The following is a 23,941-nucleotide window of genomic DNA, read 5'->3' as shown; positions in this document are numbered from 1 at the left end:
AACACGGCCCTAACCTTTCTGTGGCTTCTCACTTAGTGTGGTGTGTATCTTTCTGGTTTTCTTTCCGCCTAAAACCTGGAGGATTAACTCTCGTTTGTCTTTCAGCTGCGTCTGACGTCCATGGTGACACTGGGGACCTGGGGCTTGTTGCCTCTGAAAGTCCCGTTACCTCTGGTCATAAGTCTGACCAAGAAATAGCACTGACCTTAAAAGAAGATCATGAAGTAGCAGCCGATGTGCTGAAAGCAAGTGTTGACTTTCCAGAAGAAAAGCCTCCTGTCTCTGACGGTCCTCTGGATACTCAAGGAATTCATGTAAAAACATTAATTTTTTTACTTGTTAGTTGTGGTTTAGTTAAGTTTCAAACCGTAGTTTAAACCTAATGTATACGTTTACCTGACTGCTATCTAAAAGCCTCTTTATAATAACGTGCGTGAAAAAAAAAGTGTGACTGTTTTGTGGAATATAAAAGAATAAATCCTTTAAGTGAGAAATTGTTTTTCATGAAAACCAAAAGGCTATGTGAAGTCACAATTTTAACAATTTAAATTAAAAAAAAGATTTTTTTTTAATGTTTATTTTTGAGAAAGAGAGTACGAGCGTGGGAGGGGCACAGAGACACAGAATCTGAAGCAGGCTCCAGGCTGCGAGCTGTCAGCACAGAGCCTGACGTGGGGCTCGAACTCATGAGCCATTGACATCATGTCCTGAGCCAAAGTCGGACGCTCAACCGACTGAGCCACCCAGGCACCCCTAACAGTTTAATTTTTGCTTAGTATCTGGTTCAAATGAAAGGTCTTTTAGCCATGAGAAAACAGACCCTGGCTACTCCAGAGACAAGCATGGCATCAAAACTACTCAGAGCCTATATTTGAAAATAATTGAATACAGTTAAATAGAACTCTTTCCCCCATGCATACTTGTAGGAGAATGATAACCAATTGGCTGGGGTTTAACCTCTATACCCTTGAGAAAGGATTTTCTTTTTTTTTTTGGTATTTAATACGACTTGCTTTCTAAAAATTCCGTCACGTTTCTTTTACAATCAATGGGCAACCTTTGTACGATAAATGAATTTAAGATAAAGCAAAAACACCTCTAATTTATAGAAATGTGACTGGGTCGTATTTGGGAAGTTTCTTAACTCACAATAGTGTGGTGCTTATCCGTATTCGTATTCGTGAGTATTCTCACTGTAACATAGGTGGCCATAGTTCCCATTCTTTCAGCTGGGAAGCTAATAAAACTGTGGGTGTGGTGTGAGTGGGAGCCCGCATCTCTGGGTACTTGCAGTCTCTCCTCGCTGAATGTTTGGGGAGTGGGAAAATGTCATTGTCTAGGTGGGTGGGAATGTTCTACCTTCTTGGTCAGGAGATCTCTCTGTTACTTTCTACCTCCTCCTTTTTCTCCCCTTCCCTTACCAAAAGGTAAATGCAAGGACCATTCCTTCTTCCACCAAACCCTTGCAAGAGAGGTACTGAACTTGAAAGCCTTAGGAATTTCATGGTTTATGCAGCCCCAGCAAAGGCAAGAGGATTGAGTCTAGCCCAAGGGAGCTTATGTAGGTGAACTCTTCTTCAACCTTATGGGGATCATGCTGTTTAGAAAAAGTGTGGCTAGTTAGGTAATGTGGGGATTCCCATTAAAATGCGATTTGGGGGTTGTTTCTCTCTGGTTAATTTTTTTTTCCTTGGGTGAGAACAGAATAAGTCCTTTAAATTCTTCTCACAGCTGTTGTTAGCATCGTGATAATTTTCAAGGTTTTATAAAGACTGTCTTTTTTTAGCTAGGGAAATGTGGGATTTCTATTTTAATTCCATTCAGAATCTCAGAATCTTTTTTTGTCTAGTTATTTTGACTGAGTAATAATGTCTGATGGCTTAAATGGACGTTTTATAAAATAAACCCATAAGCATAGGCCAGATTAAATGTAGTTTATGTTTAACAGCTCATAAACCAAGGGTGAGATGATTATTTAAAACCTTTGTGCTTTAGCTTCAAATAAATGTGTGAAAATCCTTTAACCCTTCTCTTATCTTTAATTCATTTTAGGTGATTGAACATGAAAAGCTTGGAGTTCAAGATTCGGGACACGAGGCTAATGATCTTTCATTTAATGAGTTGTATCCCTCAGGGGCCCTTAAGCTCCAGTATAACTTTGATACCATTGAGCGGCAGTTCTGTGACTTGCCTGATAAAGACTCCGCTGAGTGTGACGTTGCCGAAGTAGATGGGGAACTTTTTGGGGCGCAGAGCAACTTTACCTTGATACTGGAAGGTGAAGAAGGAGAGTTTGAGACAGGTGATTCTGCCGCATCTAACGTGTTAGCTACAGCAGCGAACATGGCAGCGGAAGAAAAACCCGCATGCGGCGGGGAGAATGATGGTCGCGGACACGCCGCAGATTTCGTGTCTGTCACCGCGAGTGACCGGGAGTCCCAGAAGCTGGAGACGTTACCATATGTGCCTGAACCCATTAAAGTAGCCATTGCAGAAAATTTATTAGATGTGATTAAAGACACAAGAAGTAAAGAAATTACTTCAGATACAGTGGAACCACCGTCCATTCACGACAACTTACCTTTAATAAGCCAGAAGGTAATGTGTCCCGGCAAGGTAGTCAGATCTACGCTGAAGACTGTGCAGGAAACCAGTACACTGACCGTAAGCGTGAGCCAGACGCATGACATGATTTCCTCTAGAACGCGCACGAGAGGACAGCGCGTCCAAAACCTGAGTGTCAGACCAGCTCAGCAGGAGGAGTCCGCGGATGTCGCCACCCCTGGCACCCCGGGGCTTTCGGGCGGGAGGAGAGCGAGGAGAACGAAGGACCTCTCTGGGGCTTCCGAAAGTGCCTGTTCTGACGTCAGAGGAGTGTCTCCGAACCAGCAAGTACCCCAAAATTCTGTTACTCCTCGGAGAGGACGGAAAAGAAAAGATCACCAAGACACTTCAGAAAGTGATCATCCTATGGCACGGGAGCCACCGGCCACTCCGGGTGGCTCACGCGGGAGGTTGAAATCCTCTCCGCTGCTGGAGCCAGCAGCTGAGGAAGTTAAGCTTTCATCTGTCACCAAAAAGACCCCTAGAAGAATTAAAAAAGCGGTGGAGAATGACGACAGTGTTGAAATGGTAGATCTAGGCGTAAAAGTTAGTAAAGCAGCACGTTCTGGCGGAAGCACCAGAAAACTGAGAAGTGCTAAACTAGGGGCTTCTGAAACCACGGGATATAAGCAAGATGGAGAAAGTAAGCTTTCACCTGTTACAAAAAAGACTCCTAGAGGCATTAAAAAAGCAGTAGAAAATGCCGACAGTGTTGAAATGGCCGATAAAGATGTAAAAGTCAGTAAAGGAGCACGTTCTGGCGGAAGCACCAGAAAACTGAGAAGTGCTAACGTCGGCTCTTCCAGAAGTGTAGGATACAAACCAGATCCCATGTGCATTGAAGAGGCACCGCCTGTTCAGCACAACAGCAGGGCCAAAAAGAGAGAAGTCAGCACACCGGATGTTCCGGAAGACTGCCAACGTGACACATCCCAGCTGGCTCTTGAAACCGAATCGGATCTGCCTAGGAAACGGGGTAGGCCGAGAAAAAAACCACCTGAAGACGTGGGATCTAAGGCCACTAAGGAAGTGAGGAGTCCCAAGAAGACGCAGACTCCCAGCCGCCAAAGGAGGTCCGCCAGGAGCACCCCAGCCAGAGGTGGCAAGGCTGACGCCGGGAAGCCAGCTTTAGAAAAGTCCGTTTCCGTGCCAGCGGAGGAACTCGCCACGGTGACCAGTGCAAAGAGGAAGCTTACAAAAAGGACCGAAAATCAAAGCCAGACACGTGCATTACGCTTAACATCGGAAAAATGCACGGGCGAAGACCCAAAGGAATCAGGTGACCCAGAAGCCAAAGTGCCCGCCGCGGTGGCCGTGACCCAGTCCACGCGTGGCAGGAGGACTAGGGCCAGCAAGGCCGTCTCACTGCTGGACCCTTCGGAACCAGAAACGGAGTTTGTCTTTTCTCCTCCTGTGTCAAAGGCTCCAAGGAAAGAGAAAGGTACTTTTACTTGTGTTCAAAGCACAGTTTTCATCTCACACAACGTCTTCTATTTTCAGCACAGTTCAAGACTGTAATTGGTTATTTCTCCTGAAAATGATTAGTAGTTATAGAGAAGTCCTCCCTGTTCCAAAGAAGAAAACAGTCTTGATCTTTTAATAGTAAAATTTAAAGATTTTCTATTTCAAGGTTTATCTTAGATTCAAGGCCTTTCTGGTCCAGTAGGACGCTTTAAATCCTATAATGCACTTGTCATGGGTTTTATCTTTTAGAATAGTATCCTCTCGTCATTCTGCCGTCAGTGACTTAATTTCTCCCCCCATAGAATCAGCATGTTTCATCTAAGTGCAGCCGTGTTTGGCTCGTGACCCAGCTGATATCTGCAAACTCAGATTGTTTGGAGGGAGGGGAAGGAAGGAGTGGTAACATTTTGTCATTTAGGACGCAGATTACCTAAATGCGTGCTCCCGGTAGCCCCTCCCCTCCCAGTTGGCTCGGCTGCCTGTCCAGCCTGCCTCATGAGGCACTGTTGGGTTGGTACAGGGCACACCTTCCCAAAGGGGTGATGAGAACCTCTTACTATTTAGGTCTAAAGCACAGGTCTACATAGAATAACAAAGAGATTACGATGTCTCCGTGCTGTTAAGATTTGGAGGGGGATTTTTCAGTAAAGCGGGGAATCAAGAAAAAGGATCTAAAAGGTGCTGTGGCCCGACAGACCTGGTGCGGGAGTTCTTTGCAAATGTGATAGAAGCAGTTGTTTACCTAAGGTTTAAGATGTTAATTTCAGCAAAGCAGCTCAGGGACTTGTGAGTGAAGTAGGTGACTGTGTTGTTGTATTTATTTAAACCTTTTCATACAAACGCAGTGAGGAACGACCCATATTGTTAGACGCCTCCTGACTCGAGGAAGGCCCCGGGGAGATAAGCCATTTAAAAGTCTGCAAACTGAAATTTTCTATATTCAGCATTCACTGCACAAGCACTTCTTTAATTTCCATATTTATGCAGTAATCCATTATATTAACATAGCTTGAGCCCAGGAAAGGGTGCTTGTCCTCATTTTTTAAAAATAATTTGAGGGGTGCCTGGGTGGCTGTCTCTGTTAAGCGATCGACTCTTGACTTTGGCTCAGGTCACGATCTCATGGTTCGTGAGATCGAGCCCCGCATTTGGCTCTCAGCTGACAGCATGGAGCCTGCTTGGGATTTTCTCTCTCTCTCTCTCTCTCTCTCTCTCTCTCTCTCTCTCTCTCTGTCTGTCTCAAAATAAAGAAACTTAAAAAAATAAAATAAAAATAATTTGTGGTTGGGGCGCCTGGGTGGCTCATTCTGTTAAGCATCTGACTGGCTCGGGTCATGATCTCACGGTTTCTGAGTTGAAGCCTCACATTGGGCCCTCCACTGTCAGCATGGAGCCCGCTTCGGATCCTCGTCTCCCTCTCTCTGCCCCTCCTCCTCTCTCTCTCTCAAAAATAGACAGACATTAAAAAAAATAATAATTTGTGGCTGTAGAAGGTCTCCTCTGCCCCCTCCCAGTGTTTTAAAGTCAGATCTTTGATTTTGCAGTCCTGTGTAATTCAGTTCTTCCTGGTGTTAGGAAAGGTGGGCCACACCCATACTCTGCCCAGAACAGAAGAGAACCGAACGCTCATCGCAGCTCACGTTACTAAGCTGCTCTGTTAGAGCTCAAATTACTGAAAGGCAGCAGTGTGGGAAGCAGAAGGTTATTAACACAAGTCTTTTCTGCTTTCCTCGTGACTTAGAACAGTGCAGCCAACACCGAAGTTGTGTGTTGTTCTGGTACAGACGGCAGACATCTCAGGAATTCTGAGTTTTGTCACCTTTGCAGAGTCATCCTCCCTCCATGTGCCCATTAACTATAACTTTTTTTGTAATAAATTCATGCCTGCCATAGAAAATCAGAAAAGTCATCTAGAGGACCAATAACCAGTGTTCGCAGTCTCTTCCCGTTGTAGGTATAGTTTGTTTGTTTTTAAATGCTTATTTATATTTGAGAGAGAGAGGGCCAGTGGGGGAAGGACTGACAGAATCCGAAGCAGGTTCCAGGTTCTGAGCTGTCAGCACAGAGCCCGATGCGGGGCTTGAACTCACGAACTATGAGATCATGACCTAAGCCGAAGTTGGACCCTTAACCGACGGAGTCCCCCAGGTGCCCCTGTAGTTTGTTTTTTTAAAACCCAACAGCCTGATGTGTGTACAGCTGTGTATTTTGCTTCCCCCCTCGCTCGCTGAGTATCTTCAGATGCTTGTGTGTTTTGTCACTCACACACTGAGGGCTCCTGGGTGGCGTCGCATCCCGCTGACGGGCCACAGGCTGCTCACGATTTCTCCTGGTAGGTATTTGAATGGTTTTCAGATTTTCTAGTAAAAAGAGACCCCTTCTGGTGAGAAGTGATGAGAAATGGGGGGGGCTGCAAGATGTCATTTCTGCCACTTTACTAGCTGGGCGGGTGGGGGGGAGGGGGCCGCATAGCCCTCCTGAACCTGCTTTTCCTCCGTGTGCAGTGAAGATGCCAGCGCCCCGCTCTGTCGCTCCTTCACCGGGGTGGCCACCCCCCACGGAGGCTCTGTCCATCCTTCGGCCCTCTCACTGCGCCTCTGTCCCCAATGCTGACTTAAGTCGTATTTTGAAAGCTCTTTGGGGAGGGGTTGGAAGTGCAGGGAGCAGGTGCAGGAAGTCCTCTAATCGAAACCCATCAAAGAAACCACCGCTCCGAATGTAGTCAGAAGTGTTTCGCTGGTCGGAAGAACGCGAAGCTTGGCGTTTCAGTGGACTTTGTGTGATTTCTGTTGCTAGCAACAGTTACTGAAGAGGGGCACGCCGTCTGCCTGAGGCCGGAGTGGGTGTATGTTCGCCGGCTGATCTGACTCTCCGCAGCCCGGGGAAGGGTGCTGTTGTCTGCGGTGGGAGACGGAAGTTCAGGGACACAGAGCTTCCCCCCACCCCCTACCCCCCCCAGGATAAGTGTCCGTGGAGCCAACTCCTGCTGGCTGCTCAGAGTTGTTTAAGCTGCTTACCAGTACGTTCCTGGCTCTGAAGCCAGGACTTTGGAACTCCTCAAGCCTTTAGCGCTGGAGAGAGATGGGTGAGGAATTCACATGCCGACAGGTAGAACAAAGTCTTGTCTGGCTGATACAAGCGCGTGGAAGGTGTGGTGGAGGCCGGATTCTTTGGCACGTGGTAGTGTAGGTTTCTAGTTCCTGATCGCCCTCTGCAGTGCAGGGGGAACCGGAGGTGAAGAGCGTGAGCTGGTCTTTGAAAAGGCAGAGCCGCTACAGAGAACCGAATGTTTTCATTTCCTAGAAAGAATATAGATACGTTTCTTTTTAACGTCAGAAGGGGAAGGTCACCACCAGCAACCCCAGCCGTTGCCATTTCTGCCCGTTATCAGTAGGCAGCAGAGAGGACTTTTGGTTCTGACCTCACCTCTGTTTTCTTTTTAAGAATCCTAGGCTTTAATTTGACGTCTTACAGAAGTTTTGATTGTCCTGGTCGGTGAAGTAACGTTGAACCAAACTTTGAGAATCTTATTTTATGATTTGTAAATTCTGAAAGTCATGACTCCGTGACCAGTGCAGACCTCCACAAAGCACTTGCTGGGCGCCCCACACTCTTGTGACCCTGTAATCTTCACGGCGACTCCGTAGGTCCCGATACAGTGATCCCATTTTATAGACACTGAGGCAGAGAGAGTTTTATCTGATTTGCCTTTGGCCCCACAAGTAGAGGATCCAGAAGCTGGAATCTAACCTGTGGCAGACTGGTTTGGCTGCACCTGCCACGTCCATCGTGACTTTGCTAATTGCCTTTGATACGGAGACCCGATGGTGAATGTAAATCTGAGAGAACGTCTATGATGTTTTTAGTTATATGTTCTGGGCCAGTTCTTAATTAAACCATTTTTATTTATCTATGGAATATCTTCCAATCAATCAGCCTGTTTTTTCCTGTACTAGTTACCTTCACCGCTTCCATTTTCCCTTTATGACGTGAACTTTTCTGTTGTTCCTTTGGCTAGAACCACTAGTTCAGAATGATCTGGAAAGAAAAAAGTTTTGAGTCTCTTTGAAGATAAAATTACTTTTATAAATAAAAACGTCATCTTTGGAATAGTAGGGATTATGAAGCAAACTAGCTCAGGTCATATAGAAGATTGTTGTTTTCCTTCCCCAGAATGTATGAGGAGCAGTGACGGTTAACACTCCTAGAAAAATAGTTCTGGGTTTGATTCTTTAATTTTTATGTCGTAGCACTATTTAGTTTGGGGCATTAAATGTTCTACACGCCGGATTTACCCAAATGGTGTTGAGATTTTTCCCTGCGTTTGTCTCTCCTCAGGTGGCCACCGTGTCCCCGTTAGTGTTTCCAGGCTTGGAAATGTTCATGTCTTTCCAGCGTGCATCCTCTGTTCCAAGCTTTTAGAAAAAATAGATCTGGAGATACATATACATAGACCTGGATTACAGTGTGTGTTTGTTCTTTCCTACCTTTCTTCAGCTAAAAAAATAGAGGCTCCAGCACAATTGCAAGAACTAGTTTCAGATTTATCTTCTCAGTTTGTCTTCTCACCGCCTACTTTACGGACCAGGCAGAAAAACACATCCAGTACATCCAGACTTGGAGATGAACTGGTAAGAAGTGCGTTTTATTCCTTTGTATGCTTGTTTAAACATGCTCTTGGGGGGCTCAGTGGGTGGAGCATCCGACTCTTGATTTCGGCTCAGGGCATGATCCCAGGGTCGTGGGATCGGGCCCTGCATCGGGCTCCGTGCTGAGCATGGAGTCTGCTTAAGATTCATTCTTTCTGTCTGTCTCTGTCTCTTCCTCTACCCCTCTCCCCAACTCACTCTCTCTTCAAAAAAAAAAAAAAAGTGCTCTTTACTTTTTTAAGCAACGTTTCCTAAATAAACCTCTTTTATTATTTATTTATTTATTTTTCAACGTTTATTTATTTTGGGGACAGAGAGAGACAGAGCATGAACGGGGGAGGGGCAGAGAGAGAGGGAGACACAGAATCGGAAACAGGCTCCAGGCTCTCAGCCATCAGCCCGAGCCTGACGCGGGGCTCGAACTCACGGACCGTGAGATCGTGACCTGGCTGAAGTCGGACGCTTAACCGACTGCGCCACCCAGCCGCCCCTAAATAAACCTCTTTTAAAAGAGCAGACATTTGGGGTACCTGGGTGGCTCCATCGGTTAAGCGACTCTTGACTTTGGCTCAGGTCATGATCTCACAGTTCGTGAGTTCAAACCCCGCATCCAGCTCTGTACCGACAGCACAGAGCCTACTTGGGATTCTGTCTCCCACTGTCTCTGCCCCTCCCTTGCTCTCTCTCTCAAAAAATAAATAAAAATAAACTTTAAAAATATTTACAAGAGCAGACATTTATACTGAAAGCCCTAAATTGCCTTCTCTGCACTTTGGGGCAGCCTCCCTCTGACACGTCTGTGACATGTCGCTGATGGTGTATTACTGGCAGCTGAGGTTTAGATTACCTATTGGGGAAGAGGTTTTTAACTTTTAGCATCTCATCAGAATTCTCTGGATGTGTTTATCTAAAATAGAGGTCCCTGAATGAACTCCCGGGGTGTCACCCATAGACCACACTTGGAAGGACAGTGTTTCAGAGTTGTGCAATCACCTGACTGCGCATAACCCTAAAATGAAAACAGCTCATGGATTGAACTAGTTAGCAACATTAATTCAAAAGCGTTTCTTGAATTACCTGCTATGACCAGTTACTATGTGAGGGCAGAGACGCCCATGGAAATCACTTGGGCAAATGCCTTGTCTTTCAGGAGCTCAGTTTAAAGAGGCTAAACCACACGTAATTATTTCACAGCCGGATAAGAATCGATTTATACCCAAGTAGCCCTCTAGATAGAAGGTGAAGGAAGCAGGCCTTCCTGGAAGGGAAGACTGTGGACTGCAGAGACCCAGAATGTGGCCGTGCAGGGGGCGGGGGCTCCTTACTACTGCTGCCCAGCCACGTGCATACTGAAGGAAGGATGAAATGAATTCCGGGGAGGAAAAGTAGTCCCTGGTGGCCTGTTCCTTCATGAGGTGAGGAGAGCTTGGATTTGGACAGAGGGCAGCAGACAAGGAAACGTGTGCCTTGGAGACACATTGAACGTATGGATGGGGATGAAGAGTGCCCCTGAATGACCAGAGTTCCTACTGAAACTCTGGGGGGGGCACCTGGGTGGCTCACGTTGGTTAAGTGGCCAACTTCAGCCCAGGTCACGATCTCACAGTCTGTGGGTTGGAGCCCCACGTCGGGCTCTGTGCTGTCGGTGCAGAGTCTGGAGCCTGCTTCGGATCCTCTGTTTCCCTCTGTGCCCCTTCCTCAAAAATAAACACACATTAAAAAAAAAAAAAAAAAGTCCATCTGGGACTTGTTGCGTCTGAATTCATTAGCACCGTTTGGCGGTATTCCTTGACTCAGGATAGAATTCAGTTTACGTTGCGGATATGTAATTACTGAAGATTTCTCTCTCCAAACTTGTAACCCATAGAAAGATAACACTCAATCAACAGAAACTGTGAGAAAGCAAAAAGTGAAAACCACCAGGACTGCAAAGACCAGACAAGCAAGCAGGTCTGACCTTTTTTGTGCGGTAATTTTTATCCATTTTGTTTTGTGAATTAGATTTGAGAAGAGTCTTGTCTTAGAGAAATCAAGCTCTTCAGAAAAGGGTAATTCTTAGGAGAATCTGTGCGTACCGGCTCCTGGTGATCGCTGGATTTCACCGCGGGAGGACGAGGGAGGACGAGGCGGGTCTCCACAGGGCGGTGAGAGCCCATTCAGCCTTCAAAGCTGGGCTGTGGGGGCGGGGCGGGGCCCACTGGGTCCTTCTGTTCTGGCAGCGGGGGTGGGGGCTCGGCGGCAGGATGTGTCATCCTCTCCTTAGTAAAGGTAGGTAACAGTTAGTAAAAATAATTACAAACTTGGCAGTAAAACTTCATTCGTGGGGAAGTTCCTCCAGGTTTATTTGTGCTTAGGCATGGTTGAATTTCATAAAAGCATAAAGTAATCCATTTCATCTTACTTTAAAAACCAACTTAATGTGTCTTTCGACCGTAGGTAATAACACCATTTATACATCAGTTGGCTTTGTGACATATGTGGGGCACTTGCATATTATGGAAGTATGCACAGAATCGCGAACTGTGCGGTTTGAGGGTTGCCGTTTCTCTGCCGTTCACGGGCCTGCCGGGCTGTCAGCCCATCCAGGTCACGTGGGCCTTTATTCTGCCTCCAGTTACCTTCATGACATAAAGCTTCTTCGCTTCTCTTATAAAATCAGAGCACCAGGAAAGGGTACCCGCTCCTTGAGGCTTTTTTCCGAATACAGTGGGAAAGTGGATTCTGTTTTATATTACAGTGTGTTTATTCTTGCTTGAATTGTTTTTGGTTTTCAGAAACAAAGAAGACGACCCCTGGTCCCCTCCTCCAGTGAAGATCAGGCTGATTTCTCCTTTGGGAAGCCCAGTTGACGATGTAAAGAACAAGCCTAGAAAAGCTACCACGGTACCGACGAGAGGTCTGGGAAGGAGCAAGAAGAAATTGTCTTCCTTTCCAAAGCAAGTTTTACGGAGAAAAATGCTGTAATTTTTTTTTCAAGTTTTTAATGTACACCAATTTGTAGAGTCATCAAAATTGTGTGGATTATTAAAAATCATCTAATTTGGAAGAAAATGATTTGTATAAATTACTGTAAATTTTTGTAGACAGAAGCTCTTCAATAAGCAAAGTAACTCCATAAGGAGTGTGATTCTTTTAGTCCAGGCAGTTTTTTCTATTTTATATGAAGACTTCATACATTTATACAGTATGTAAATATGGCTTATTATTGGAATGTTAAATAAAGTGTATACTTCACAGTAGTTTGTGTCTGTTAGATTTTTGAGAGGGGATTTCTGTTTTAATCATGACTTTCTAATGCTAGTAGGCACTGGCCCCATTTCTTTCTCTGCAGTTAATGGTGTTAGGCCAGTCTTAAAACGAGGATGACTGAATAACTTGATTCTTTTTCAAAGTTGCTATTTTATAATTTATGCACTTTGCTTCTATGATTGAGATTTCTAATCAAAAAAATGTATTTTTTTTTTTTTTGCTTGTTATTACTATGTTGAAATCAAATTATGGGCATGTAATTTTGCCGCGTTTTGTAGTCTAACACATTTTGTATATTCTACCTCAAATGAGTGATTTTCCAAGTAATGCATTGGTTAAGTATAACGTTGGCATTCCTTGTTCAGCAAGCGTAAAGGCTATTTGTCCTTACGGTCTCTTCATTATTCAGAGACTAATTATCCAGGTTAGATCGACCGGTTCACTGCTCACTAGCAACTTCTTGGAAAGGTTTGAGAAGGGGGAATGTGAAACAAGTCCGTTTCGTGGCTGGTCGGCACACCTTGTATGTGTGTCTGCTGTCGACGGAATGACAAGACTGAACAAATTTTTTTATAATACTCTTGCTGTGAAGGAGCTTGCTATCAAATTACAGAAATCCCTTAACATTCAGGTTTTAAAACTGACACATTTTCATAGGACCTCAGGCACAGACTATCGAGGATGGGCCAAGAGTGTGAGTAGAAGTGGGGAAGGGAAAAGGGAAAAGAACAGGACCCTGTCCTCCGCAGTATGACTGTGTGCAATGACGCGGAGATACTTGATGTGGGCTGTAAAACTCATCAATAAGTAAGTGTTGCAAAATAATTTATAACAGGTCATTGATAGTGTGTAACGAATGGACCATGAATAATTGATTGTCTAGAAACAAACTGCTTTTGTTGGCTAAGCTTTTAATGTTTTAGTGTGAAGCATAAGCAGCGCACTTTCTACCTTATTTTTCTACCAAATAAGTAACATGAGTGACGGGAAAATGGTGAAGATGCCTATGCCACGTATGGACAGTGTGACAGTCGCAGTGCGCGTGCGGCCTTTCAGTCAGGTCAGTGATGAATGTTACATCGCCTTGTTGAAATTGTGACTATGACTCATTTTATTAACTTTTTAACGATAGTGATCAAATGTGTAAGCTGCTTGTCATTTATGGAATATTTAAATGAACTTGTTAAATGAGTAATTTAAAGATCTGAACATAATTTAGTAAACACGTAATTTCATTCCTTTGCACAAGTAGCTCAATAAAAAAATTGATGAGAGAAACGTACGTACTGTCAAGTTAATAATTTTTTAAACCAGTGCGGTTTGGTCAATGTAGACGTGTTGTTTTTAGTAAATGTACTTCTCCTCTCCTCAGTAATAGCAGATCATAAGCAAATAAGTTGCCGGTTCGGGATGAATTCTGTAGATTTTAAGTGCATTTACGCATACACGTATTTATGTAACTACCACTGGTCATTCAACTGTGTTGCTACAACACTAAGATACAGATTATACTTGTTCTGGGACCCTGCATGCTGATTATCAGTGCAGTAGTTAGGTTTTAAGAGAATTCTGAACAGTTGGCCCATTCAGCACACTTTTGGCTGCTCTGGATCAAACACCACTAAAGCGTGCAGTCCTGTGTGAGTAAATGGTAGTAGTATGTATCGCCATGGTAAGGCAAGCAATGTGGGCCCCCAGAGACAGATTGGGGCTAGTGAAAACTCCTGGAGATAGAAGCATTCAGGATGACCCAAAGAACAAGATTTGGACAAGGGTATGCTAGAGGGAGCAAACATGCAAAGGGCGTACCGGAAGGTAATAACTGGTCCGCGGCGGCAGACGACGAACGTGACGGAGACCTTCCAGGAGGTCTTGTTTTCCTGCTCGGACCTTGTACAACCCGATGCTTTTCCTCTCTTGTCCATCAGTGTTCAGTACTGTCCTGCACGTTTTCAGTTTGTGTCCATTGTTTCCCGTCTCATAGCATTCATCTGTGTCACAGAAAATATTTTAGCAGCCAGGCAGATATGTAATTAGACGGCTTTAGGGATAGAGACAGCAGTGACCGAGGCAGTGTGATACTGGCACGATGACAGACCTGCAGGTTAATGTGTAGAAACAGAGTCTAAAAATCTTCCCAGGCCTTCACGGCCAACTGATTTTCAACAAGGCTGCCAAGCGGTCATGGAAAAACTTGGTAGCTACATGCAAAAAATGAACTTGGGGGTGCCTGGGTGGCTCAGTCGGTTGAGCATCCAACTTCAGCTTAGGTCATGATCTTGCGGTTTGTGAGTTCAAGCCCCGCGTCAGGCTCTGTGCTGACAGCTCCGAGCCTGGAGCCTGCTTAGGATTCTGTCTCCCTATCTCTCTGCTCCTTCCCTGTTCACGCTCTGTCTCTCTCAAAAATAAACATTTAAAAAAACAAAACAAAAAACTTGGACCCTTACCTCACACCATGTACGAAAATTAACACAAAATGGACCAAAGACCCAAATATAAGAGCTAGAAGTACAAAGTACAAGAAAACACATAGTAAATATTCGTGACTTTGGATTCTCCGATTCCTTTAAAAGGAACCGTTTCTGAGATCAGTGGCATATTTTTCATGACTCCAGGTGGGTTCATCTCAGCTGTCTTACTTCCCAGCACCCCCTGCACCCCCACCAACTCTGCAAACTAGAAGGCCTATAATTTAACCATTATCAAAACAGACCTCCTCCCGATTGCCTTTCATCACACCCTCTTCTGTTCCTGAGTGTGCCATTAGGGCCCACTTCTGTTAAGAGAGGAAATCAAGCCACCTTTGAGAAGAGAGGAGTTGCTATCCCCCTAGGCAGCGTGTCTAATGCTGGGCTCTGGGTCTGGAGGTGGGAACAAGCAGCTTCCGTTTTGGAAGCCCCAGCACGTGAGGAATGTGGGACAGCAGTCTGAGATCCTCAGCTGATCCCCCCCCCCCCCCCCCCCCGGCATGGGACCACCACCTCGGGCCGGGGCAAGGACAGCCAGCACCCTTGTATTCTCAGCATGACATAACAAAGTGGAGCCTCCCTGCATGCGTGGGCGCTGGGTGCAAGAAGGCATCCCACCTCTCACCAAGACCCTCCCTGCACTTAGCCTCCGTAACAGGCAGATGGGGGCAGGACGTGAAATGCTGATATCATGCTCCTGCTGGGAAGAAAGCCCTGCGACTGGAATCTGGGGGGAGAGGGAGCCTTGTGGTCGGGGCTCCAGCAGTCGGGAGCGGAGTCTCCACCTGGCTCAGCGGGCAGGGGGAAGAAGGCATGGTCTCACTTCACACAGCAGACTCCACCTTAACGTTTTTGATACAATTCCTTTGAATAGATGTTTTGTCATTGGCTGTTTGCCCTTAGGACCATTACCAGAGTCTTGAAATGGTTGTTTTTCCATTTTCATTTTGTCTTTAATGATTTTCACCAGTCTCACTGGCGCGTGAAACAGGGAAGAAGCTCTCTGTTGCTATCGTTATCGCCATTAGTATAGTTGGGTGTTAGGCTACTCTCAGAAAATTAATATGACTAGAGAGAAGACTCAAAAATTCTGAGTGAAAGAGTCACTGTTTGTCATAACGGCTGCTAAGAATAACACCGAGAAGAACCCCTTTCTCAAAATTAGGATTGTGAACTGGCACTTATTTAAATACACAAGTTCAAATGGCATTTATAACAAAACACTTCACCAATGTTAAAACACACACACGGAGAACAAAATGAATCGATGGTAAGTTCCTGCCTTAATTTTTTACAAGGTGTGTATAAAGACTTGCAAAACATCTTGGAAGACAAAGAGATACTACAATGATTGACCGAATTTGTAATTTGACTGTAGAGAGAGAAGAATTCTGGGAGCAAATGTGTGATTTCCATGCATTCCAGAACCACCACAACCATACAAGACCCTAAGAATCCAGAACATAGGAAGACGTTTACTTTTGACCTGGCCTATTGGTCTCACGATGGATTTCAAAAGGATAAAGATGGTGTGTTTATTTCAACTGATCCTAGCAGTAAATTTGCAAGCCAGGTAAATTGCTTTAAAACACAACTTCAAAGGAAGTTTGTTTGTTTTTAAATAAAATGTTAATAGGACAGTACAATTGTGTAATACAAGCATGGTACGATATATACTTCCATTTCAGAGTTGATTTTAAATTAATTCCTTTTTCATGCTAAACATGGGGTCCAAAAGTGCAGCTATTGTCTAAATAATTTTTAGGCACTCAAATCAATTGATTTCCCAACATATTGGCATATTTTGAAAAAGAAGCATCAGTTATATTTTGCCCGAGATAAAATAAGCAAAATATGTGATGCACTCAGCATTTAAGAACACTTGTTTTATCAAGTATTTATCGTGTGCTTTGCATTATTCCATAATAAAGTTGCCCACAACTTGGTATGGGGAGACTTATGGTGCATTAAAAAATGTTACAGGTTCTGTGATAGGAATATGGGTTATGATGGGGTACGATGGAGAGGTGATCATTTCAATCTGGACAAAGCTCACTAAGTTTCTTGGATCTGGGTGTGTATAGTTTCCATCAAATTTGGAACACTTTCAACTCTCATTTTTTCAAATCTCTTTTGCCCCCTGCTGCCCACCTTATTCCTTCTGTGATTCCGATCGCCCTTGCCCCACAGGTCACTGAGACTCTGTTTATTTCCCCCAAAACTTTTCTCTCCATTCTTGTCTGCCTAGTTGTCTTTCAAAGACAGCTGAAAGCTTGCAGATTTATTAAACCACTCCTAAAAATAGCCTCTATCAAGTAGCTCTGACTTCACAAACTCACTGAAAGGGCCTCATGGCCCCTCAAATGCACTTTGAGAACAACCATCCTAGATAAATCAGTAAAAATAAAAAAATCAAACAGAATTACAACTAATCAGTCAGTTGTGGGGAAATGGGATCATGAAGCATTCAAAACAAGGCAGGAAAAGTGGGGAAAAGTTAAAAGGAGATGGGATAAGTAGAATACAAATAGCAAGATGGTAGACTTAATTAATGCCAGCCATATTAGTTATTACACCAAATGTAAATAAACATGCCAACTAAAAGTCAGATGATCAGATTTGATAGGAAAAACCAGATCCAACTACATCTGTCTGTCGAAACCCAACTTAAAAATAGATACTACCATGTAAACACTATGAAAAGAAAACTACAGAGAAAACTACTATATCACATAAAGTAGACTTCGAACAAGAAACATTCTATAATGATAATTCATTAAGAAGACATTCCATTATGGGGTGCCTGGGTGGTTCAGTTGGTTAAGCGTCCCACTATTGATTTTAGGCTCAGGTCATCATCTCACAGTCCATGAATTTGAGCCCCACATCGGGTTCTGTGCTGACAGCATGGAGCCTGCTTGGGATTCTCTGTCTCTCTCTCCGCCCTTCCCTGCTCACATGCTCTCCCTCAAAAACAGACATTAAAAAAAAAATTAAATAATTCATAGATCAAGGAATAAACCACAAATTAGTAAATACTTTGAATAAAAATTTAAGGGGTGCCTGGGTGGCACCATCGGTTGAGTGTCTGACTTTGGCTCAGGTCTGCTCTTACCATTTGTGAGTTCAAGCCCCGCAACGGGGCTCTGTGCTGACAGCTCAGAACCTGGAGCTCACTTTGGATTCTGTGTCCCCCTCTCTCTCTGCCCCTCCCCACTCGCACTCTGTGTCTCTCTTTCTCAAAAATAAATAAACATTTTAAAAAACTGAATAAAAATTTAAAAATTTATCAAAGTTTGTGGAACACAGCTACCATAGGGCTTAGAAAAATTTTATAGCATTAAGTTATTAGAGAAGCACAATCTTGAGTCTTCCACCTAATAATTTAGAAAAAGAAGAGCAAATTAAACACAAAGCAAGCAGAGGAAGAAATAAGGATAAAAACAGTAATTAATGCAAAACATTAAAATAATAGGAAAAGTCTATGAACTTTGTCAAAGCTAATTCTTTCAAAAGATGAATAAGGGGCGCCTGGGTGGCTCAGTTGGTTAAGCGTCCGACTTCGGCTCAGGTCATGATCTCGCAGTTCGTGAGTTCAAGCCCCGTGTCAGGCTCTGTGCTGATGGCTCAGAGCCTGGAGCCTTTTTCAGATTCTGTGTCTTCCTCTCTCTCTGACCCTCCCCCGTTCATGCTCTGTCTCTCTGTCTCAAAAATAAATAAATGTTAAAAAAAAATTTTTTTAAAAGATGAATAAAATTGAATCTCTACCCCAATTGGTTAAGAAAAAAACATAACAGTACCAAGATGAGAAATGAAAGAGAGTCATCACAACAAATCTTACAGACATTTAAAAAAAATGGGACTACTGTGAAAAACTTACTGCTAATACATTCAACAAGTTAGATGAAATGATACAAGCCACCAAAGGTCACACAAAAACAGATAATTCAAATAGCCCTCAAGAAATTGAATTTATGGTTAAAACCTTCTAACAAAGAAAACTCTAGGCCAAGATGCCTTTCCTGTGAATTCTACCAAAGGGAGAAATAATGAGAAATCTTTAAAAAAAAATCTTAGAGCTGACAGAAGATGGAACATTCATTTTTTGAAGACAATATTACACCAAAAACAGCCCAAGATTACAAAAACACTGCAATGTCTATCATGAAGACAGACACAAAAATTCACAAAATTTCAGTGAATAGAATCCAACAAAAGATTTAAAAAACTATATATATATGTATATGTATGTGTATATATATATATATATATATATATATATATATATATATATATATATATGGTGCAAAAGTGGGACTTTTCCTGGTAATTTAAGACTGGCTAAACATTTGAATAGCAAGGTAATTCATCATAAGAACACAATACAGGGGTGGAATATAGGGTCAGATGCAGAAAAAGCATTTGACAAAATTCAACACCCAATCAGAATTAAAACTCTCAGTAAACTTAAAATAGGAGAGAACTTCCTGGAAATCAAACTTCCCTGAAGAGAGGGTAAAGATGGCAGAGGATTAGGGTGACCCTAAACTTGCTTCCTCCCCCGATCAGCTAGATAAATATCAAATCGTTCTAAACACCCAAGAAATCGATCAGAAGTCTTAGAGAACAAGGTTGCACATCTACAAACAGAAAAAAAGTACAAACAAAAAAGGTGCAAACAAACAAAAAAGGTACAAACAAAAAGTACAAAAGTCTACAAACAAAAAAAAAGTAGGAACTGTGGAGAGTTGATTTGTGGGAGAAAAGAGCCGGTGGGTGCTGCAGGGGTAAGGATCCCTGATCACAGACAGCTGAGCTAAGAGTGAAGAAAAAAAAAAAAAAGAATGAATGAAAACAGGCACAGGGAATTCCATAAGAAAACTCCCCCAAAACCATTGGTGGGGAAAAAGGAGAGGGTTTCTATACCACCAGTTTTCTATAAACAGTGGAACACAGAGTCTGAAGTTTCAGAGGTCAGTGCTTGGCAGTACTCCAGAGAGGTAGCAGGGCAGAGACAGGGGAGTGGGCAGCATCATCTGATGATCCCCTGGGTCACCCAGGGAGAAGCAGTTCCACTGCTTGGTGTGCATTTGGTAGAGGCCATAGGGCCTCTCCATAGGGAAGACCAGGTGGGCACAATCAAGCTGCCCCATTCACCAGTATACAAAGACTCCAGCTAAGGGCAGCAAACCTGGCACCTTACCATAAACTCTGAGCCACTGCCACTGTGCGGTCATGTGACTATTTCCTGGGACAAGGTGGTATGCACCACGGTATGGCAAGACCCTCCCCTAGAGGATCAGCATGGGCCCAAGCAGAGGCGGGGGAGGGGGGTCTCTGAAGTGTGGGGTTTTGAAATATAGCCATGCCTGAGATAAAACTCTGGAGGGAGGCACCATCTGGTAGGTGGACAGCTAGGACACAGAGAAGGGGAAGGCAGGGAGCTGATGGAAGTGGGAGACACAGGTGGAGTGATGGATCGTGCATGTCTACAAGGGTGTGAACTTCCCAGTCTGGAGACTAGATACCAGAGTGAAGCCATTTTCACCCCTAGCTCACTCACACAGATCCACCCCAGTGAGCTAAACAGCGCCACCAAATGGAGAAGAGCCATTTCACCTAGCCCTACCCACTGCGCCCTCCAAACACATCTCCACTAGGGCAAGTTGACCTGAGAATCAGAGCAGCAGCCCCCCCAACCAACCGCACAGAAGACCAGCACAAACCCCTTCCACACCCTAAGTCTACTGACTGTAGACTGCTGCAAAGCTTCAACTCTAGAGGAAACAGAATCTAGCTTTCTTTGGGATTTTTTTTTGTTTTTGCTTCTTGTTTTGTTTTTTCTTGGATACAGAAAGCAAATTTTTCCAAAAAATTTTTTTATCTTTGTTTTATTTTTTCTATCAAGTTTCTCTTACCATGCAGCCCAAAACACACCTACGACCTATCTTCCTTTATTATTTTAAGAAATTTTTTTAATTTAAATTTTATTTTATTATTTTTTTTTCTTTTTTCCCTCCAAAATGAAAGCCAGCAATTTAATTAATACAGATATAAGTAAGATGTCTGAACTAGAATTTAGAACAACAATTATAAGGATTCTAGCTGGGCTTGAGAAAAAGCGTAGAAGACATTACAGAATCCTTTAGAGATAAAAGACCTAAAATCTTGTCAGGCTGAAATTAAAAATGCTATAACCAAGATGCAAACCTGAATGGATACCATAACAGCGAGGATGGATGAAGCAGAGGAACAAATTAGTGATACAGAAGATAAAATTATGGAAAATAATGAAGCTAAAAAGAAGTGGGAAACAAAGGTAATGGATCACAGTGGGAACTCAGTGACTTATTAAAACAGAATAACATTTGAATCATAGGAGTCCAAGAAGATGAAGAGAGAGAAAAAGGGGCAGAAGGTTTATGTGAGTAAATCATAGCTGAAAACTTCCCTAACCTGAGGAAGGACAAAGACATCAAAATCCACAAAGCACAGATAACTCCCATTAAATTCAACAAAAGCCAGCCAACACCAAGGCATATCATAGTCAATTTTACAAAATACACAGACAAGGAAAGAATCCTGAAAGCATCAAGGGGGGAAAAAGTCCTTAACCTACAAAGGAAGACAGATCAGGTTCGCAGCAGATCTGTCCACAGAAACTTGGCAGGTCAGAAGGGAATGGCAGGATATATTCAATGTGCTGAAAGGGAAAAATATGCAGTCAAGAATACATTATCCAGCAAGGCTGTCATTCAGAATAAAAGGAGAGATAAACAGTCTCTCAGCCAAATAAAAACTAATGGAGTTCATAACCACTAAACCAGCCCTGCAAGAAATATTAAGAGGGACTCTCTGAGTTGGGGGGTGGGGGAGGTAAAGGCCAAAAACAACAAAGACTAGAAATAAATAGAGAACATCACTAGAAACACCAGCTTTATAGGTAACACAATGGCACTTAACTCATATCTTTCAATAATCACCCTGAATGTAATTGGACAAAATGCTCCAGTCAAAAGACATAGGGTGTCAAGACCCATCTATGTGCTGCCTACAGGAGACTGATTTTAGACCCAAAGACATTAGCAAACTGAAAGTGAGGGGATGGAGAACCGTCTATCATGCTAATGGATGCCAAAAGAAAGCCAAACTAGATTTTTTTTAAAAAGGCAGTAACGGGGCGCCTGGCTGGCACAGTCGGTTAAGCGTCCAACTTCAGCCAGGTCACGATCTCGCGGTCCGTGAGTTCGAGCCCCGCGTCGGGCTCTGGGCTGATGGCTCAGACCCTGGAGCCTGTTTCCAATTCTGTGTCTCCCTCTCTCTCTGCCCCTCCCCCGTTCATGCTCTGTCTCTCTCTGTCCCAAAAATAAATAAACGTTGAAAAAAAAAAGAGATTTAAAAAAGACAGTAACAAGAAATAAAGAAAGGCCCTATCTCACAATAAAGGGGTCTATCCAACGAGAAGATCTTACAATTGTAAATATTTACACCCCCAACGTGGGCATATTTGTGCCCCCAAATATATAAATCAATTACTAACAAACATAAAGAAACTCATTGATAATAATACAATAATAGTAGGGGACTTTAACATCCCGCTTACAACAATGGGCATATCATCTGAGCAGAAAATCAACAAGGAAACAATGGCTTTGAATAACACACTGTACCAGATGGACTTAACAGATGTATTCAGAACATTCCAACCTAAAGCAGCAGAATATACATTCTTTCCAAGTGTACACAGAACATTCTCCAGAACAGATCACATACTGGGTCACAAACCAACCCTCAACAAGGACAAAAAGACTGAGATCATACCATGCATATTTTCAGACCAAAACACTATAAAACTTAAAGTCAACCACAAGAAAAAAACTTGGAAAGAACACAAATACGTGAAGGTTAAAGAACATCCTATTAAATTGGGGCACCTGGGTGGCTCAGTTAATTAAGCATCTGACTCTTGATTTCGGTTCAGGTCATGATCTCACCATTCATGAGATTGAGCCCAATGTCACGCTCTATGCTGACAGTGTGGAGCCTGCTCAGGATTTGCTCTCTTTCTTACTCTATGCCCCTCCCCCACTCTCTAAAGGAATGAATGAATGAATGAATAAACAAACAAACAAACAATAAAAAAAAGAGAACATCCTACTAAAAAATGAATGGATTTGCCAGGAAATTAAAAGAAGAAATAAAAAAAATACATGAAAGAAAATGAAAATGAAAACATGACAGTCCATGACCTTTGGGATACAGCAAAGGCATTCCTAAGAGGGAAGTATATTGCAATACAGGTCTACCTCAAGAAGCAAGAACGATCTCAAATACACAACCTAACCTTACACCTAAGGGAGCTAGAAAAGGAACAGAAAATAAAGCCTGAAGCCAGGAGAAGAAGGGAAATAATAAAGACTAGAGCAGGAGTAAATAACATAGAAACAAAAAACATCCAGTAGTAGAACAGATCTACAAAACTAAGAGCTGGTTCTTTAAAAGAATTAATAAGATTGATAAACCTCTAGTAAGACTATCAAAAAGAAAAAAGAAAGAACTCAAATAAATAAAATTACAAATGAAAGGGGAGAGATCAGAACACCTCAGAAATACAAACAATTATAAGAGAATATTATGAAAAATTATATGCCAACAAATTGGGCAATCTGGAAGAGATGGATAAATTACTAGAAACAGATAAACTACCACACTGAAACAGGAAGAAATAGAAAATTTGAACAGACCCATAACTAGCAAAGAAATTGAAACAGTAATCAAAAATATCCCAACAAACAAAAGTCCAGGGCCAGATGGCTTCCATTTCTACCAGACATTTAAAGGAAAGTTAATACCTATTCTTCTGAAACTGTTCCAAAAAATAGAAATGGAAGGAAAACTTCCAAATTCATTTTATGAGAGGCCAGCATTACCTTGATTCCAAAACCAGACAAAGACCCCACTAAAAAGGAAAATTAGAAACCAATATCCCTGATGAACATAAATGTCAAAATTCCCAACAAGATACCAGCAAATTGAATCCAACAGTACATTAAAATAATTATTCACCATAATCAAGAGGGATTTGGCTCAATATTTGCAAATTAATCAACATGATACACTACATTAATAAAGGAAAGGATAAGAACTATATGATCCTCTCAACAGATGCAGAGAAAGCATTTGGTAAAATACAGCATCCATTCTTAATAAAAACCCTCAAGAAATTAGGGATAGATGGAACATACTTCCACATAACAAAGATGAACCCAAGGAAGTCCACACCAAGACAATAATTAAAATGTCAAAAATTAATGATAAAGAATCTAAAGAACAGCAAGAGAAAAGCAAATGGTTATATACAAGGGAAACCCCCATAAGCCTATCAGCTGATTTTTCAGCAGAAACTTGGCAGGACAGAAGTGAGTGGCAGAAAGGAAAGTGCAGAAAGAAAAAAAAAACCTACAACCAAGAATACTCTACCTGGGGAGATTATCATTTAGAACTGAA

At 42.8% G+C, this 23,941-nt stretch overlaps 1 protein-coding gene across 7 annotated transcripts in view; it reads left to right on the top strand.

Annotated features, from left to right (window-relative positions):
- Positions 1–11,956, top strand: part of AHCTF1 (AT-hook containing transcription factor 1) — a 78,765-nt gene extending 66,809 nt beyond the window's left edge. For 6 of the 7 annotated variants that reach the window (XM_027046312.2, XM_027046313.2, XM_027046314.2 and 3 more), the window contains 5 exons: positions 106–314; positions 2,053–4,045; positions 8,566–8,699; positions 10,585–10,667; positions 11,492–11,956. In XM_027046312.2, coding sequence (XP_026902113.2) covers positions 106–314; positions 2,053–4,045; positions 8,566–8,699; positions 10,585–10,667; positions 11,492–11,681 — 2,609 coding nt within the window. In that variant the 3' untranslated portion in view covers positions 11,682–11,956. Of the gene's footprint in view, positions 1–105; positions 315–2,052; positions 4,046–6,267; positions 6,401–8,565; positions 8,700–10,584; positions 10,668–11,491 lie in introns of those variants that run through there. The other variant, XR_008293234.1, reaches the window with a different exon arrangement.
- The last annotated feature ends 11,985 nt before the right edge of the window (positions 11,957–23,941 follow it).

Source organism: Acinonyx jubatus, chromosome E4 (genome assembly GCF_027475565.1).
Source record: "Acinonyx jubatus isolate Ajub_Pintada_27869175 chromosome E4, VMU_Ajub_asm_v1.0, whole genome shotgun sequence".
NCBI lineage: Eukaryota > Metazoa > Chordata > Mammalia > Carnivora > Felidae > Acinonyx > Acinonyx jubatus.
The sequence above is the reverse complement of the archived record's forward strand: the minus strand, read 5'-3'. Positions and strand labels throughout refer to the sequence as shown.